General features: G+C 37.7%; 1 protein-coding gene across 1 annotated transcript; it reads left to right on the top strand.

The window, feature by feature from the left end:
• The first annotated feature begins 4,973 nt into the window (after positions 1–4,973).
• Positions 4,974–18,348, top strand: LOC145765247 (epsin-2-like). The gene is made up of 7 exons (XM_082577038.1): positions 4,974–5,357; positions 6,602–6,742; positions 7,806–7,919; positions 11,247–11,333; positions 11,783–11,924; positions 12,750–12,925; positions 14,520–18,348. Exons 1-7 carry the CDS (start codon positions 5,004–5,006, stop codon positions 15,153–15,155), a joined length of 1,650 nt encoding a protein of 549 aa, XP_082433164.1. The 5' UTR covers positions 4,974–5,003; the 3' UTR covers positions 15,156–18,348.
• Positions 18,349–19,296: the final 948 nt, after the last annotated feature.

Raw genomic sequence — 19,296 nt, forward strand, 5'->3', positions numbered from 1 at the left:
GACAAACGTGTCTGGTCTGAGCAGCTATCTCGACGGACAAATTAAGTTTCACAGCGGACACACCAGTTTTTACTGCACGTCACAGCAGCTTCTCCTGCCATGAAAAAGCTGCTAAGCACCAGAAAAGAGTCCAACTTATAGATCAATTCGTTCTTACTGTTACAAAGAAAGCAAAGCTTGTGGATCATGTATTTGACAATAAGACCAGGGAGGCTGAATTGCAGTTGGCTGTTGGAGTGATATATCATATAACATATAACATTATATCGGTAACATATATCATATAACATTTTAACGTTTAATCTTTTTTCTCTTGTATTTTAATTGGCAAAATCGTCATTTCCGTAGGATGGCAATAGACCGTGTGGTTGTTTCCCTGTCGATATGGGAACTTATGTAACTTTGCATTGTGTTTATTACTTGCATATTTCAAACATGTACTCTGTTACTGACAAATAAAACATTGATTGATTGATATTGTGCAATTTTGTCCATCGACCACTTAGGAGAAATAATAGTAAGACATGGTGAAGCACCAAATGTACTAGAATTATTGATGCAAAAGGAAAAAAATAACACTGGTCTACACGATTTTTGCTCTGTGAACTTTGAAAACTGATTTAGAGTAATTTTGGGGTGCTGAATCCGAATATGACCTCAGATTTATCCTATCACGTCAGGTTTGTGAGATATGATAACAGCATATTGTTACTTTTGTCAAAAGTGGAAGATTTGACGTTGCGTTTATTGCACATACACATTGTGCAAGATCCAGAAATCCAGGCCATGTGGTGCATAAGTAGCTGAAATACACCTACCAATTATAATTTTGATACCAATTTGTTTTCTAAGCAACATTATTAACAAGGCAGTAATAACAAGTTAAAAGGGAGGCTATAAGTGTAACTGACCCCCTCCCCCCGTCAATGTTTTGCATGAAACCACAAAGATTTAAGCAAGCCTATGGCAATGCTTGTTTAGTAACCATATTTAGGCTGTTTTGGCCTGTCTAACACTAACCTTTCGTTACAGCACTGCATATGTTGGTGGTAAACGCAACGCCAAATCTTCCACTTATGACAAAATTAGCAATTTGTTGTTATCATATTTCACAAACCTGTCGTGATAGGATAAATCTGAGGTCAGATTCGGATTCAGCACCCCAAAATTACTCTAAATCAGTCTTCAAAGTTCATGGAGCAAAAAAAAATTCTTTTTTTGTAGACCAGTGTAATTGATGAGTCAACTGACATCTCTGTGCAGAAACACATATATACTGTAGGGTGGCTCTTAAAATTGAGTTTTTGAATTTTGCTTGGGACACCCTTTCAAATGGTGAGGTTGTCAGAAAAAATAACTCTTGCAAATTTTTTTTTAATTTGAAGTTGATTTAGAGGTGGCCCTCCCCCCCTAAAGTTCTGTGCCCTCCCTCGAAATACCAAATCTGCGTATCTCGAAAACCAATTGAGCTAGAGATACAGTTTTTGTGTTAAAAGATGCAGAAAATATGGTTTTCTATCTGCTTTCTGAACATTGAATGCATCTATCTTGAGTAGAAAAGCAGTTATTTAGAAAAAACGCCTTTGACCAAATCTTGATTTTACAACCTTTTTTGTGACCACGAAACCGTCTACAAAATTTCGTTTTTTTGTCTTAATTTTTGCACCTTAGAGGGAACACTGGTAACGATATTCATATCAAAATGTAATTCTGGTCAGTATCATACTGGAAGAAGCGATATTATCGACAATATTTCACATATTGCCTTGCGCATCGTGACAGGATGTCTGCGACCTACACCATTGGACAATTTCCCTGTCCTTGCAGGCAACCAACCAGCTGAGTTTCGTCGCGAAGAAGCCATCCTGTCTCTTTCTCGCCGCACTACGAACCCCAACCACTTGCTCGGACACTCAAATCTCTACGAGTCTGTGAGCGAGCAATCGAGCATCCTCGGCAACTGAAATCGAGACACCCATTTGTATGTGACGCACAACTTCTGATGAAAACCGCTGAAGACCAATCCATCAGCGCGGCTACCTGGGAGAACAACAAATGGAGCTCAGAGTGGAAGAAGAACTCCTCAAGACTCTAAAGTTGTATCTCCGACACCAGCCCCCATCCAACCGGAATGCATAATTTGCCAAGGAAGGCCTGGGTGCGGCTCAACCGCCTGCGTCCTGGGCTAGCCTACTGGAGTCAGACTATTTCGCACCAACATGCACAAATTGGGGATGGCTCCATCCGCAATCTGTGAGTGTGGCAAAGAGGAACAAACCACAGACCACACCATCTGTAACTGCGCCAAATGGTGTGCGTGGTCTGCTTGAACTGGATGACGAATCAATGGACGAATCAAAGGATTGCTGCTCGACACCTGCTCAAGCATCTAAACCGCATCGCCACTGCCCAAGAGTGGTAAAAGACAGAGCCCTTGACCCCTGGAGTAACAAAGAAGGTTTAAACGAAGAAGAATAGACAATATTGTTCTTGTTGGAATTTGGAAACAGTTTTCTGTGTTCAGTAACAACTTGCAAAAGAAACTGAAGTTGGTACTCATCTTCAGTTAAGATTTTGTTAAAATCCTGGATTAGACTTAGAGCAACTCCTCTCTCTGCTCTGTCATTGACTACTGAAAGTCCCTTTGCCATGTGTAAAGCTTGAATAAATGCACCATCTTCAGTCCAATGAGCAGGATCCTTTGAAAGTATAATTATTGCTTCATCTTCACCCAACAGCTGAAGAAGCCATTTTGAATTAGAGGTGCAATACTGTTCTAGACCCTTATTGCTAAGAAACGCATCTACTTTGATGCTTGGTCTCCTTGGTGGACGTTCTCCTGTTTCATCTAACATGGTTGCCACCATTAGCTTTTTACTTTCCACAGACAATCGAGAGTCAAACAAGGCTAGTCCAACCATTTCTTCGGACAGATACCATAAATGCACACCAAGCTTTTTGCATAAATCGCCTTTGCCATCCAACAAGTGCGATGCATAGCACCTGAAGCTTGAAAGCGGATTCCACGCTCAGGAGTTTCTCCAAGGAATATGATACAAAACGGGCATTTTAGCTATGCATGAATGCATAAAAGTTTAGGAATACTTATTTCGTTTATTGCTTTACCAGTTTTACCGGTTAGTTTATGAACTTTGTTTATTGAATAGCTTGGGCCACAATACTTGTTTAGCACTGTTTTGTGCTAGAATACCGAAAACAGGTTTTTTCTAAATAACTGCTTTTCTACTCAAGATAGACGCAATCACTGTTCACAAAGCATATAGGAAATCATGCTTTCTGCATCTTTTGACACAAAAACCGTATCTCTAGCTCAAGCAGTTTTTGAGATATGCAGATTTGGTATTTTGGAGGAGGGAGCAAAACTTTAGGGGGGGAGGGCCACCTCTAAATCAATTTCAAATTCAAAAATTTTTTGCAGGAGTTATTTTTTCTGACAACCTCACCTTTTAAAAGGGTGTCCCACACAAAATTCAAATTCTTTTCATTTTTTGCCAAATAAGAGCCACCCTAATATACTGTATGTATTTTGATTTGTTTTTAGTGATAAGAATACGATTCTTAGGATTTTTACCTGTTCATGATGCATCAGCAGCAAATCTCTTTACATTTATTGACGAAGAAATTTCTCTGTGTGGGCTAACACTGAAACACTGCTTTGGATTTGCCTCTAATGGTGCTACAACAATGACTGGTTGTAACAATTCAGTTTGGACATAGATTGAAGCTGTTGCTCCTAACTGTGTGCACTGTGCAACTAAAATGCGTTTGCCATTTTTTAGGTCTTGCGATCCGATATGCGGTTGATAAACTGCTTTCCAGTGTGGGATTTCTTTTAACAGAAATACCTCATTGGCTTTGTAGTAGCGATATTAGGCGAGAGAGCTTCAAAGAATTGTTCCAAGGGATGAATGCGACAGAAGATTCTGTTGATACTAGAACAGCTTCGCTGTCATTTGAAAAACACTTCTGCCACAAGACGGCTTGTCAGAGGCAAAGTGATGTACATTGTACAGTATGACACTTTGATCAACTGGGATGAACTTACAGCATACTTCACTGCTGCTAAACAATTAAACATGTTCAATCAAGACTAGACTCTCGATATAAAGCAAGTATCATATGCTTAAAAAGATGCTGATGGATCGTATAAATTATCTTTACTTTGTATTTTGTACTCCAATTGTGCAAAAATTCGAACGTGTAAATGCATTGTTCCAGCATACTAATGCTGACTCGTAATCACCAAAGCCTTTTCAATCAATTCTATCATCATGATGGCATCGAAAAATGTCTTTTACAGATAGATATTTGATTTAAATTTTCCCCTGAATGCAATGACTTTATCAAACAAAGTGAAATTTGAAGTGGACAATTTAAAACTAAGATGTAAAGACATGCTTCAAGAAGCCATTGATCAAGTTGATAATCGTCTTCCCTTTGCCAAATACACAATTAAAAATTTATCAAAATTAAGTCCTAATGAAGTGTTGAATCAAGCTTCCCGATCTCCATTTTTAGAGCTGCCCAAGTGCCCATGCTTCACGTTGTCGAAGAAAAATTGATGTTGTGAAGGAACAATACAGCAAGATCTTATTTGTCGACTGGAGTGAAGAATCTTACTTTCAGGATCAATCATGAAATTGGTTCAGTTGACAGTGAGCAGTTTTGGGCAGGAGTATGCCAGCACCAATCGTTTAAAGATCTTTCAATGTATGCATTAACGTGCCTGGCTACTTCTGTCAGCAATAGAGAGGGTGTTTTCCTTTGCATCATCATCGACAAAAACAAAGCCACGTAATCGCATGCAGCTGTTGGATGATGGAATCACTCACTTTGTGGACAATGCATTTTTTTTATTGATCTTGCAATTGAATAATTGATGCAGTTAGTTCAATTATTATTTGGCTTGTTCAATAATATTCATATCTTTTTCTAGACAACATAAAATTATAAATACTGTGTATTTAAAAATAGTATAAATTATGGCACTGTCTGTGAGACGGAATGTTTTGAATGTTGTAAAAAATTACACTGATGCCGAAATAAAAGTGCGAGATGCAACATCCAATGAACCATGGGGTCCATCAAGCTCCTTGATGTCTGAGATAGCAGATATGACATACAACGTTGCAGCGTTTACAGAGATTATGACAATGATTTGGAAGCGCATCAATGACCATGGAAAGAATTGGAGACATGTTTACAAGGCTTTAGTACTTCTTGATTATCTGATTAAGACAGGCTCGGAACGTGTTGCTGAACAGTGCAAAGAAAATATATTTGCAATACAAACATTGAAAGATTTCCAGTTTATTGATAAAGATGTAAAAGACCAGGTAATATTAATATTATAAGAGCTTTTTGCTGGAAAAGATTGATAGCCTAGTTACCTATTGTTGGTATATAATATATGTATATTAATTTTTTTTGTTTTTAAATTCTAAAAATAGTGATACATTTGAAAGTTGGGAGCTGACGTATAAGTTTCTTCTCTGCTCAAAAATACCATGATTTCATTAATTGGATTTGACCAAACATTAGGTGCAAGTACTTTGCCTTTACTTTATTGTTCACACATGTATCCCCACATGTCTTGATGGATTCCAACCTTTGATGAATATTCATGTCATAGAATTTATGACCACAGCGAAGACTTGTATACCCGCTACGAAAATTGTTATATTATGGTTCAATGAAAGTTCAGAGTTCAATATATTTTTCAACATTTGTAGTTTCTCAAAAACTGTGTTGCCATGCCTATTATGTCATAAATCCAGTTAAAAAAAACAGTTTTAATTCTATCATTAATAAATACATTGTTGATTGATTATGATTTATATATATAATAATACACCACCTTTTGAATTTTTCTTTGGTATTAAAACATTTTTTTGCTACTTAAAAAAAAACAGTCCAAGTAAAGTAATGAAACTTCTGTAATAACATACTATCGTTCATTTTGAAAAAGTTTAAAATTTACTGACAAATTAGATTGATAAAGGTTTCAAAACTCTAATTAGAGTTAATATAACTAGTTTGAAAAGTTGATACTACTGCTTTTCTTAAAACCAGTATAAATACAGTTTCAAAACAAAGGATTATTGCCAAGAAATGTATACAAATAGGATTTATTAAATGCTTATTTATTATATATGGTAGATTTTTAACTAGTCATCATGATCATCCTAACTCGGGTTTGTCCCCACTAGTGGGAGGTGCTCGTTTCTTTCCTTGCAGTGATTGTCTTTACTCCTATTCTCCATCTCATTCTGTCCATCACATCTTCTTCCTTCAGTTCGACTTTACTTCATTCTCCACCTGCTTTTTTTCCATGTTGTTGGTCGTCCCTGTTTCCTCTCCCCATTTCCTTCGAAGTCAATATGTCTTTCAAGAAAAACTTCCTAATGTTGTTGGTTGTAATGTCAGTTTTGAAATCCAGTAACCTGTCAATCAATTCTATTTCCAAGTATTATTGATATGAGTTGTTTTGACAACCACTAGCATGAAGAATTTTTGTAAGCAATAATAAGAGAAATGCTACATTTTGTTTTGGAGAGCTCACTTTATTTATATTTTTAAGGGTTCAAATGTTCGTGAAAAGTCCAAACAGCTTGTCAGTTTATTGAAGGATGACGAGCGATTAAAAACAGAAAGAGAACGAGCACTTAAAGCCAAAGAAAGGTTTTTGCAAGCTACAACTGGAATAGGAAGTGATTCAAAAGTAAGTGCATTATCAAATAAATATAGAACCGGACTATTAAAAAAAACATGTTTTTGATTTGATCAATTTTCACTGTGAACAATGTGCTACCGGTACGTAAAAATCTGATTTTTTTTAAATGTCAGTAATGTTGCTATAAAATTTGATATATTATATAGTTTTAAATATTATATTACTTGAAAGCAGGGAGTCGAACCGTTTGATTTTTCCGGTTCGGGTCCGGTTCTGGTTCAAAGATTGTTTCAAAATTTGGTTCAGTTCCAGTTCAGGTTCGAAGAAACTTAAAACCGGTTTTATAAGTTCCGGTTCGGGTCCGATAAAATTAGGCCTAGGCCTACTATTGCCCAACTACTAACTAGCCCAACTGGGCGTGAAAACCGCAAGGTTGGCAACACTGATCTCAACACTGCTTTACTCAATTAACTTGCCTTTGTTGTTTGTTGCGCAAGTTACAATCAAACTATATTGTCTATGATGTCACAGAACAGAAGTTGTTTACCTCAAAAAATTCCTCTCCAAAGCATCGATGAGATAGTGAATCGTGTGTTACGGAATAGGCTATAATTCATCCGTACAATGTGGCCTCCAAGATAACAACATGCTACGTACAACTTCACTTACCACAATGCGAACAATGACGTAATGCTGGAGTGAACCGCTTTTTTTAACCGGTTCGGGTTCGGTTAGGGTTTAAGCTAACTCAAATTTTCGGTTCAGTTCCGGTTAAGGTTCAGACAAAATCGCACCAAAACCGGTTTACAAAAATCCGGTTCGGGTTCGGTTCGACTCCCTGCTTGAAAGACACAATCATACCAAAAATGAAGAGCTCAATATGTAGAAGTTTAACTCATGTTCAGTTAATGTTTCGACTCAGCTAAACTGTTTTCATCTTCAGTGATATTGGATGGCAAGCGTAGATACAATTATTTTTCATTGTTTTGCTACGATTGTTTTTCCGACCATTAACACTTGTTATTTTTATCAACTATGTTGCAGCACTGGTCTTTAAGCTTTTTTGAGATAAAATATCTCATTTTGCTTCATAGCGTTGTGTTATTTTCAGGTTGTTTATGGTCACGGTAGTAAAAGTCCACACCATGGCACTCCAGAAACCACTAGAGCATCAAATCAAACAACTACCGGTACCAGTAGTGCTGTATCAACAGAAATTGAACAGGTAAATGTATTTCTTGAAAATTGATGATTAAAGCTTATTCTTGTGCTTTTATGTGCAATTTAATTTATATATAATTTACTATATCTTTCCAATTATGCAAATCATAAGTTATACAGTATAAGTCTTTTGTTTCCCGAATATTTATTAGCAGCGGCTACCATGTGGGCTTACGCGCCGACTTCCGGGGGCGTTGCTCCCCGTAAATTTATGGTTTAGGGGCAAGAAAAATGGCTATTACAAGTGGTGTTTCAAAGATAAAATACTTCGCGAAAGAGATCTAGATCAGTGCTTCTCAAACTTTTTTAGTTCATCGCCCCCTTTTCGTTACTGAAATAAAATTTCGCCCCCCTAATTCTGTGAAGTAAAATAAACATTGATAATAGAGTGATAGACAACTTTAGTTTTAGGAATTTAATCAACGAAATTGACAGTAACATGATAATGTTCAATGGGATGGATGAGCTTGGCGACTTTTACAAAGTTTTGAAATGTTTGGCGACATCTTCGTAAGATAGAGTCGAAGATCATCCCGTTTATGAACTAGCAAGCGATTTCTTTGCTTAGAAAGCATCTATGTCACAGCCGAAAACCCCTTTTCAACCATATATGAAGTAGGAAACGACAAAATCCACATTCTAGCTTCTTTCCAGAGAAGCTCATATTTACCAGCAACCTGGCACCAAAACAAATCGTATCGATCATTTCTGAATTTCATTCTTCATCGTTTGTTTGCATATCAATGAACTGCTCTTGAAGTTCCACTTCTATGTCTGTGGGTTCGGTAGAAAATAGTTGTACCACCCAGTTTGGAACATGGAGGTCCACGAGATCTGCAAAGCGAAGTTTCATGTCTTTATGAAGCATGTCTAAATGTGAGCAGTATTTTTGCCGTTGTTCTTCTATTATAACATTCTTGAGCAAATTGGGAAACTGAGTTAAGACATTTTGACCTGTGCTTTTATCTTGTTGACGCATTTTATCACAATATTCAGTGATTCATGCAGTTCAGGACTGAGATTACGGGCAACCAAATGCTAACGGTGAATTACACAATGTATTGCAATAAGTCCAGGAATTGCTCTTTTCATCAGTGCAATGAACCCTCGATGCTTTCCAACCATTGCCGGAGCACCATCAGTTGCGCATTGTAGAATATTCTTCAGTGGAATCCCCTTCTCTTCGTAGAAGTTTTTCACTGCATTAAAGATGCTTGATGCCCGAATATCTGGAGGAAGGCTGAGCGCAAAAATCATTTCTTCTTGTTCTCATATTACAACAAAACGCACATATCCAAGCAGCAGCAGCGATACATTGTCGGTCAAGTTGGATTCATCTATTTGCAGTAAATGGTTTGCGCGTTGGACTGTTATTGGTGGTTTGATAAATTCGCCCCTTTCGAGTGTTTTCGCCCCCCGATTGCCCCTCTTGATTTTTTCGCCCCCTTGGCGCTCGAAATCGCCCCCAGGGGGGCGATTTAGCCCACTTTGAGAAACGCTGATCTAGATCATTTAAACGGACTTAAAGAATGCCAAAAGCGAAAAACAGCCTATGTTGCTCTTGCTCGCAAAACAACAGCTGATCGCATGGCTTTCTCTGGAACGTGAATTACTACTGAGATGCGCACACACGCTCACACACTGCTTAGTGCTTATCTTCGCGCGCGTGAGACGCAACTTCAAAGTCAAAAGGCGTAGTAGCGAAAAAGCGAATGCGAGGTTGAATGTTTATTCTCATTTCACGAGTTATCCAAACCTTTGTTAGATTTTCTGTGATTTCAAACATGAAATCGATTTTGGCAAACTTTATCGAGTTGAAACCAGGGCTTTGGAGCAAGGAGCCGGAGCTCCGGAGCTGTGCATTTTTAACGGAGCTGGAGCCGGAACTCTATGTGAAATTCAAACGGAGCTGGAGCTAGTTGTTTGAAAAATAGCTCCGGCTCCGATGTATTTCATAAGATGCTACCACTATTGGCTGAATTTACATAATTTAACAGCAACCCTTCACAAAATTAAGAAATTGTTTGCATAATCAGACGTCGAATTAGCGAATATGTTTTGAAGTTTCGCAAGTCATTTTGATGAAAGTACCTTAAATTTCATAAAGTTGTGCCATTTTTTATCAATAGTTGACTGCATGCATTTTTAAGCTTTAGAAGTTAAACTGATATGTCGTCATTATTTTAATGAAATCACATTTTGAGCCTGGAGCCGGAGCAGTGATATCATTAAGCTCAGGAGCTGGAGCTAATTTATTATAAAAGATAGCTCTGGAGCTGGAGCAACTTAACATTTACGCTTGCTCCAAAGCCCTGGTTGAAACTACGACACAACGAACAATTACGTGAATACAGCTTAAAGAATGCATTTTTCAAAACTGTCATCCGTGTTTTGCTTCAATAAGCACTATATTGACTATTGATGTATATCAACATTCAACAATTATGAGAAAATTGCACTACCGTATTTGATAAAAGACTATAAAGACTTTCGATAAAAAAAAAGAAGAGAAAACACTTCGCCGTTAACGCTTTGAAGGTTAGGGTTAGCGAAACGAGGTTAATAAAACTGATAGTGGGTTTTCACTCTGCTTGAGATCATGATTTTTTTCCGTTTTATTTCGATAACTTCACTGTCTTGATCGTTGTTATTCACTCGCACGAAAAGGAAATGAATCGGCTTGTTTTTCAACTGTTCCAATTACGAGCTAACAGTATCAAATTTTTTACGACTAGGTGTACTGCATGCGTAAGACTAATCCTTTCAAGGAGCGGTTCTAATAAATGCGATTTGCGACCTAGGTGTCAATATAAACAAGACAGTAAGCTTAATCAAAGACTATTTTAATTGAGTAAAATAGCGCTATGGCTATGACGTCATCACTTTTCTCGCCCCCCCCCCCAGGTTTTTTGAAAAGTCGGCGCCTATGCATGTGGGGGTTACTTAGGTGTTTGTAATGTGAGGGAGAGTAAAAGGCCACATATGAAGCAAAAATTAATTTGACTTGTTGAGATTTTGTCTTTCACACTTTCTGCTTATTTGCCTTAAACCTTTCAGCAATTCATCGGTCAAATATATATATATTCTAGTTTTTCTAATATTCTTTCAGTTTCTTTCAAGTTTCAGCTATAAAAAGATTACTATGCTTAGACTTAACTTGATCTTTCATAAAGCAAAGTTACCTTTTCATAATTAAAAATCTTAATAAAGTTCCATTTTCCAAATTGACTCAGTTGAAGTGTGGCTGTTTTATTTTTTAATTTTCAATATATTTTTTGAAACTTTTAAATCTAAAAGTCTAGCTTAAAGTCTTCATGTTTCGATTTACAAGGCCCGACCTCAAACTGCTACTGAAGAAGAATTGCAGCTGCAACTTGCGTTATCAATGAGCAAAGAAGAGGCTGAGACTGAAAAGAAGGTTTGCTGTTTTCATCAGATCTGATCTTGTTGCTTAAAGTTTCTCGAGTCATGGTGTATTGTTGGTGTCTCTGTTGGTAGTATGAACTGTTTTGTTTGAAACTGTAACTGCTACAACGAAATTTATAAGGTTTTATATCGGATTCGCATTTCAACGGTATAACTTTGGTATTAACTTTAATCCACTTTGATTTGCACAAGCATTAACATAATTATACAGGAATGCAGTGTTCCAAATTTGTACCAGCCGTCTAAACCTTCTTCGGAAGTGAGTGTCTCTGGATAGACACGTGGCTATAGTAAGATGCGTAATTGGACAAATACTGTACCGTTTAGCTATTCACTGCATATTATATCTTTTATGGAGTTTTACTTGAAAAGAGAATTCGTTTTAAAATAGTCTGCTTCATTATGATCTGTCTTTCAAGCAGGATTGTTACGTTTTGACAGAAAATTGATAGTGATACGGTTCGTCTCGAAATGGCATTGTCGGAGAGTGCAAAAACGTCTTCTTCGACTCACGACACAAGTCACAAGCCCACTTTGGTCGATTTATCCGCTGCTGCAAAGTCTCTTAAAGATCCATGGGGAGGTGCGAAAATATAAATATTCTCTGAGCATCTTTTAATGTAAATTTTGATAGAGATTGTCATGCTAGATATAAGTTTTCAATGTAGGTTTGAAAGGCCTTAGTCATGCTTGTTTCGAGCAGTCGCAATGCACAACTTCCAAAAATTTTGCCATTTAACACTTGTGTTATATTACATTTTAATATTATGTTTTAATAGCCTCTCCTTGTTCACTGCTCTCCTCATTCCAGGTCGTCTAAAACAAGACCGTTCCAGAGCCTACTCTTGGCGAGTCTGTTTTTACTAATCTGGGTAGATTTAGAGGGGAAAACTTTGATAAAATCACGTTGGTTCTTCTAGCAATGTTTAGCCGGAGGATGGGAGGAGTGTCTACCATTTCCAATGGCATGTTTGGACTGCTTGGTTGCCGCCAGGAAAGGCATCCGGCCATAAAACTCGTGCACCTAATACTTATATGCAGTGATGTTCTGTACAAGATTTTAAAGCCATTTCCATTAATTTAAGTCTTTGAATTACCGGCTATACAGAAGCAATTTGTTTAAAGTCTGATAAATCTTATGGTTGTCTGATAAAGGATTTCGCATGATAATCCTGTTGTAACAATTTACAATCAAAGAAATGTGGAATAGAAGATTCCTAGTGGGGGGTGGAAATTAATCTGGCTCATACAATGAAGCAAAGGAACTGTTGCTATTTAAGCAGCCTTTTAAGCATTTCTTAGGTTTTGAATTTTGTACAGTACATGGTAGGGTGATAGAGTGGTAACGTCTATAAAGGCGTTTAACATATTTTGCGATACTGTATCTTTTTAACTTGTTTGTTTTTAGCTTCTGCACCAACTTCTCAACAATCAAGCGACCCATTTCCAAGTCAAAGTGCGCCAGCCCTAGCAAATGATCCCTGGGCCCCTTCTTCCTCTTCAGCTCCGCAAACCGACCCCTGGGCCACGAACCCAGCTCCCCAACAAGTTGACCCTTGGGCTAGCCCCCCTACCACAACTAAGGTATGTGGCGCACCTGGTCAGCCATTTGTAGGAATAGGATTTGGGAGATGTTCTTTAACCCAATATTTGATAATCATAATACTACGTTTCTATTTTATGAAAATAGTCTACATCCTAATCCAACTTCAGTAATTTTATGCCGCCTTGCTGTCGCTCACTCAGCTTCTAGAAAGACATTGAACGTAATGCCGGATCTAAAAAATTCAAATTTTTATCTTTTTTCACAAAAATCGTAAATGTTGCTATTTTGGCATGAAAACTCCAAGTTTGGGTAAAAATTATGCAACGTAGCTTATACTTTGTTTGTTGTGTTACGTAGCTCATGCTTTGTGGAGCGAATGGTTGGCTGAGTGTTACGTGTGTCACGTTTACCATTAAAATATCACTTTGTTTACTGCTTTCTTGTACCAAGAAGAAGGGTAGCAACCATTGTAACAGGCTGTGGTAGGAAAACCTATCATATTTGAAATTGTTACTTTAGCAAAACTGTTACAGTTCGGCAGGTAGTTGAAATGAATTTTTGTAGGTAATGACTTAACCTCACGGGTTCTGTTTCCAATAAGGTCTTCAAATTTCTTAGGATGCTAGTCACAGATCCCCAACTTTCAATGAAATTTTCTACATTAAATGCACGGTGTTAGCTGGTCCAGGCTATTTTACACATCAATACAAATCTTAAAAAACTTGCACTAAAATTATTTATCTACAAAAGCAGAATAAAAAAACACACATGGCAAGTCATTTGCTGCAAATTTGACTAAAATTTTAGGTTCATTTTCAAATGGTTATTTAAGTTATTTTCTTACAAGGCGAAGCTAAATGCCAACTACTCCACATTTTGAGTGCTATAAAATTAACTTTGCGTATTTGTCAAGTAGTAATCGGATCGAAACACTAAATTTTTGTTGTTGCTGTAGCGCAGCTGTTATAGTTACACAGGTGGTTAAAGCAAAATTTCGCGGTTTATGACTCGCCATTTCTGTTTTCAGTGAAAGTGTTTAAAATTTTATAGTGGAAATTATAAGGAAGATTTCATTGAAAATAGGAGAATCTGTGACTGAAACTCTAATAAGTTTCAAGACTAATTTCAAACTAAACTGTCACGATCCTGTTCTTAATCGAAAATCTGTATTGCTCTCGGCCAAAATCTCAATTTTCAAGAATTGATGAAATCTTCCACAATAAATGCATGATGTTCGCGGTCCATTTTACACACTGATACAAAATTTAAAAACTTGCTCTAAAAATTAGTTGAAAGTAAAAACTAAATTTGAAAACACACAATATGGCAAGTCATCAACTGCAAAATTTCATTTCAACCGTCTGTGTAACTGTGACAGTTTCAAATGTGGTAGGTTATTCTGGCAGACCTTGTATTTGCTTAAATTCGTTATCGTGCATCCCTGTGCATCGTGGCAACCATCAGTAATGTTCATTCTTTATATTTACGAGTTTTGCTAGAAGGAGAGCACTTTAGTTGTTTTATAATTGACCAATGTTGCCTGCACAGTTGATAGTTTAATTGTTCTGCATTCTTGAGTTCATGTAATAACTTTTACTTCATCTTACAGCACGGTTTGTTGATTTCTTTTAGGCATCTCAAGACCAAGCTGCTTCGTTTGATCCTTTTGGAGCTCCTGTTGCTTCCCAGCCGGCCTCTTCTCAACTGGATGTGTTCGATAGCATATCGGCTGCTGCAAGTTCTTCTGCTCAACCATTTGATCTGACCTCGATGAGCAACAACTTACCGGGTCAACAGACATCATCGGCAACGTCAAAGAAGACTGCAGAAGGTTTTCTAGGTGATGTGTCGAGTTTGGTCAACTTGGACAATCTTGTGACCCCCCGGCCCCCCGCACAACAGCAGCCTGCTAACCCTTTTTTGTCTTCTTCGTCGCCGTATCACCAGCCTACACCAAACCAAATGACTATCAACCAGATGAGGGGTGTAAGTTCAGTTGTCCCTCCGGCGGCGGGGACAACAATCCTGGCACAACCTGCCCCGCAAATGACTGCTCCAGTCATGATGCCTTTGAGTTACCCGGCCCCAGCCATGACCCCCTATGGGTATCAGCCCGGTATGCAACCCGCTTCAGGTTTCGGGGTTCCGATGACAAACCCAATGATGCAAGGAACCCCTCCTCAAACCGTGGGCTTGATGGGAAATATGGCGCAACCCAACATGGCTGCCAATGTCAACATGCAGGCGAACAGAAACCCTTTTCTTTGACATTCACTGTTATAGTGGGGATCAGAAGAAGTGTTTGGGATGTGCAATTTGTGGGCTATTAAAATGAAATTGTATATCCACAAAGACTAACTGAGTGTATGTAGTATTGCTATGCGTTTGATATGATTTTACCAGCAATATTAATTGTTTTTTTGTTTTTTTATAGTTTAATTGTTTGAGCATGTGCATGGGGTTGTGCAGTGGTTTTTACTTGTAGGTTTGAAATAAGAGATTAAATACTTTTGCCAAACTTAGAAAGATTTTACAATCAAACGCAAGTTTAATGCACAGATTTGCTTGCAGTGGTTGGCTATTCTTCGTTATCTACAAATGATGCAAAACTTCTTCGCCTGCAGTTATGTACACGTCGTTTTTTTAAGATCTTTCCCAACAAACGTAATCTAATTTGTCGTTTGGACATCCGCTGGACGCTAAAATGATGCAACCAAGCAGTAAACCAATGTAAAAACCGGTTGATTTGCTGTCTGGGTAGAAACGGTGTTGCTGGCTGGATATGCGTATTCTGTGCTTATCATTTCTGCGCAGTCACTTAAACAGCGGATGTCTTATCTTTTCCGCCCAGACAGCGCCTTAGTTTACACTGCCAGTGTTGCAGTTCCCAGAGAAGTTTTAATCATTCGAAGATGAGCGCATTGGCTATGTCAGCTCAAACAGACAAGAGACAACGCCGAGGAAACAAAGATAAGTGTCGAAAAACGTAATGTAGGCTACAGCTGTTGAAAAGGAGCGATCTTCCTGGCGTCAGCACTACCTGACTACTCACTATAGAACAGCGAGCATTGTGTTTCGCTAACCATACCAGTGTAGCCTCCACACTAGCCATCAAAACGTAATGTAACTGATGAAGTTTCTGTTTTCGTGTAAATATCTATTTTTGTTCATTTTGCTCATCGGCAGCGTTTTCAATAGTTGAATTTACAACATCAGGTTATGGTTTTAAAGCAGTATAGGTTTTCTGTTAAGGCCTTGCAGGTATGATAATTAAACCACTTCCTGTATAGCTTCAGTATTAATACTTACGCATAGCTTTTTTTAATTGTGATTTTTGGTTGAATCTGAGCAGTACATAGTCTAATTCCTGTTTACAAAGAAATTCAGTTTTCATTTTATTTCAAAGGATGAAAACCTTAAAGTTTCAGAGCTCAAGTATTTTAGACTTTAACTGCTTGATCTTTTTATGTAATTGGTATTAGTTGGTTTCATATTGCTGATGCAATGCGTTACTGCTCAGAAAATGAGTTAAGTAGTTGTATATAACGACATCCGTTGCTCCTGTTCTTGTATAACATGTTATATTATTTATTGTCATGAACGAACGTAATACCCCGGGCCCGGCGTTCTACTTTCTTTTAAATGTTTTCGTTCTTCACCGTCATCAGCGACTCTCGCTTGAGTCAAAACATACGACCCAAACTTTTATGCTCAAATTTTCTGCCATTACATTTGTAATTTCTAACCCGCTGTAGTGTTAGAAGCGGATTAGAAATGATAAAAGAATGTATTTGATGCATGGTAACATAGGCCATGCAGGCTTCAAGTTTGACTGGAGTCCGATCTGCTACCCTTAATACATAGCAATCAAAGTTACTAGCATAAGTTGATATTTTGAGCAGTAGATAAACATAGTGTTTTTGTCCACTTGGACTACTTTTGTGCTGTTGTTACCACACCGTACAAATAATAGACTAGATTTTGGCACTTATGCTGGAAGTTTAAAATTGCAATTTTTTGACGTTAAACTAAAAGTTACACAAAGAGATACAAAGTACATTTATTCTAGATTTCAACATCAGAATTACATCGACCTCCAGTCAATGTGTGAGGTGCTCTCCTTGGCAAAGCCTGTGTAGATAGATCGTTATGGTTTGCTGCATGCTGTCATAATAAATCTAACAAGAGGTGACTGTCTTAGATGTTGGAGAGCTTTAGTACCAACCCATGTTCTGTTGGAAGTGCTCCGTTGTTTTCGAGGTCTTGTATTTCTTTATCAGGCTTTCATACCACCGCAAGTTTCATTCTGCTTAAAAATATCGTGAATACAAGTTCAGGACTCCACGCCAGCATCGCTATTGCTTTGTGACTCCTATAGTTTGTCATTTTTAACTGAGTGTCTGCAAATGGTAATTACGAACTATTTTCATGGTACCATAAGCGTTTGATCGTATCCCAATGCCAAAATCAGCTTTTATTTTACATTGATTCAATGTGTATGTGCGCAAATAAGACTCAATGTAGATCGAGAAAACATATTTCATGGTAATTGTTTTTCAAAGAAATGCATCTATTGATCGTTTTTGTGTCATCCGTATTCACTTCTGCAGACGTTGAATCAATGTAAAATAACCAACTTTTCTCTCTGGGATCGTATTTTGTTGTAATGCTTGTTTCATTTCACCTAATTATATGACGGTATAGTTCGGGAAAATTAACATATCGCTGCAGTGCATATGCTCTACGTTATTTTTTGGTTATAGGCGACAGCCAGGGATTCCTGGGTACAGCATTTGCAGTGGTTCCACCAGTCATGAATAACGATTATCGCTCTGCATTTTTATTCCGTTTTTAAATGTACAAGTTATAGTGTTGTCTGCATTTTTGTATTAGTGGCTGCTCAAACATGATATGAAGCTATTTTCTTCACTCCGTATGAAACCAAATGTGATATTTTGTCAACCAATGTGGTGCAATTTGACACCTCTATGATGTTTGAACAGCCCCTCCGCATTGTACATAAGTAAATATTGTACTTTCATGTATACTACCATCCTACTAGTCAACTCTATAAACAATGTGAAGTTGCGACATAATAAACATTTATTCATCAATCATCATTATGGAGTATTGTCTTGTATGCCTTGAATTATGCGTTAAAAGAATGGTATTTTACGTGACTTCTACTTTGGGGCGATCAGAAAGCTGAGCTGGATTTCACAGCAAGACGGAAACGAAATTTTTCAACCCACCTGTTGTGGATAATTGTCTGATTGTTGAAATAACTTTATCTGCTTTCCCACTCATCACATGAGTATTTTGCATTCATTCAAAGTCTGCAGACGTTGAATCAATGTAAACATGTCATTTGCTCTAAACTGTCCAGACAGTAAAACCCGTCGTTTTTACATTAATTCTACGTTTGGAGACGTTGTTGACGGATTTTGTTGTCTGGGATGGATGTGCCACCTCCGCTTTCTTGACAAACTGAGTGTAAACTTTCAAGCTTTTTTAATTTCAGATTGAGGAAGAAATGAGCATTATTACTCAACAATACAGCATTTACAAGAATCGTAGTCGGCGCGCACACCTTAGGTGGGCTGTGTTTGTCCAAAAACTAACAAGCAGTGGCGTCATGTCAGCAGATGAAATAAATGACAAAACGAAAGTGGTAAAAGTTAGGGAAAAATTTATTGGAGTTGGACAAACTTTTAGAATTAGACTATTTTTCATAAGCAAAAGGCCACATAAAAATAAACGAATTTGCAAGCTGTTTGAACGAGGGGTACAGCACAGCGTCTATGCTGTGAAAGGGATTGGCCACCCTTCCCACTGGAGCCGTAGTCTTCACAACTAAAATGAACAATTATACTTTCATACAGTGATGTCTTATAAATATAAATTTAGAAGGTTATTATTAGAATATGGCGCAGCGGATAAGGCGTTGGTTTTTCAGTAATGTAAACCTGGTTCGACACCAAGTTTAAGCTGGTTGTTGATTAACACCGCTCACCTCTACCCAGGGTATAATAAATTGGATGGGGAAGCGGCCTAGAGAAAGAAACTGGCCATCCTACTTTCGTTAGTGGTTAATATTTTGAAAACCTTGTCTTCTCTTTCCCCAAAGCTCAGTAATGACTATGGGATCACTTTTACTTTAATAAGAATATAAAATTTTAAAGTTTTTAAATAAAACGAGTTTGGTTTTAAATCTTTATCCTCGCACTGACAAAGCCTTGATAAAGTTATTCCTGGTAATTTCGCATAGTTGTAGAAGCTTTCGACGCAGGGCCGGTTGGCGAGATTGACAAAGTGAAGTTTCCGATTGTTGAAGTTTTGTTGCCGGGGAATTATTCCATCTATTAGGTGCCGCTGAATGGAGAGCTGTTTTTAAAATGCGTTGCTCAAG

The sequence above is a fragment of the Aplidium turbinatum genome, chromosome 2 (genome assembly GCF_918807975.1).
Source record: "Aplidium turbinatum chromosome 2, kaAplTurb1.1, whole genome shotgun sequence".
NCBI lineage: Eukaryota > Metazoa > Chordata > Ascidiacea > Aplousobranchia > Polyclinidae > Aplidium > Aplidium turbinatum.

Coding starts and splice junctions, on each gene's coding strand:
- LOC145765247 (XM_082577038.1), top strand. CDS start 5,004: ATGGCACTGTCTGTGAGACGGAATGTTTTGAATGTTGTAAAAAATTAC. Junction 5,358..6,601: donor ATAAAGATGTAAAAGACCAG/GTAATATTAATA, acceptor TATATTTTTAAG/GGTTCAAATGTTCGTGAAAA. Junction 12,926..14,519: donor GCCCCCCTACCACAACTAAG/GTATGTGGCGCA, acceptor GATTTCTTTTAG/GCATCTCAAGACCAAGCTGC.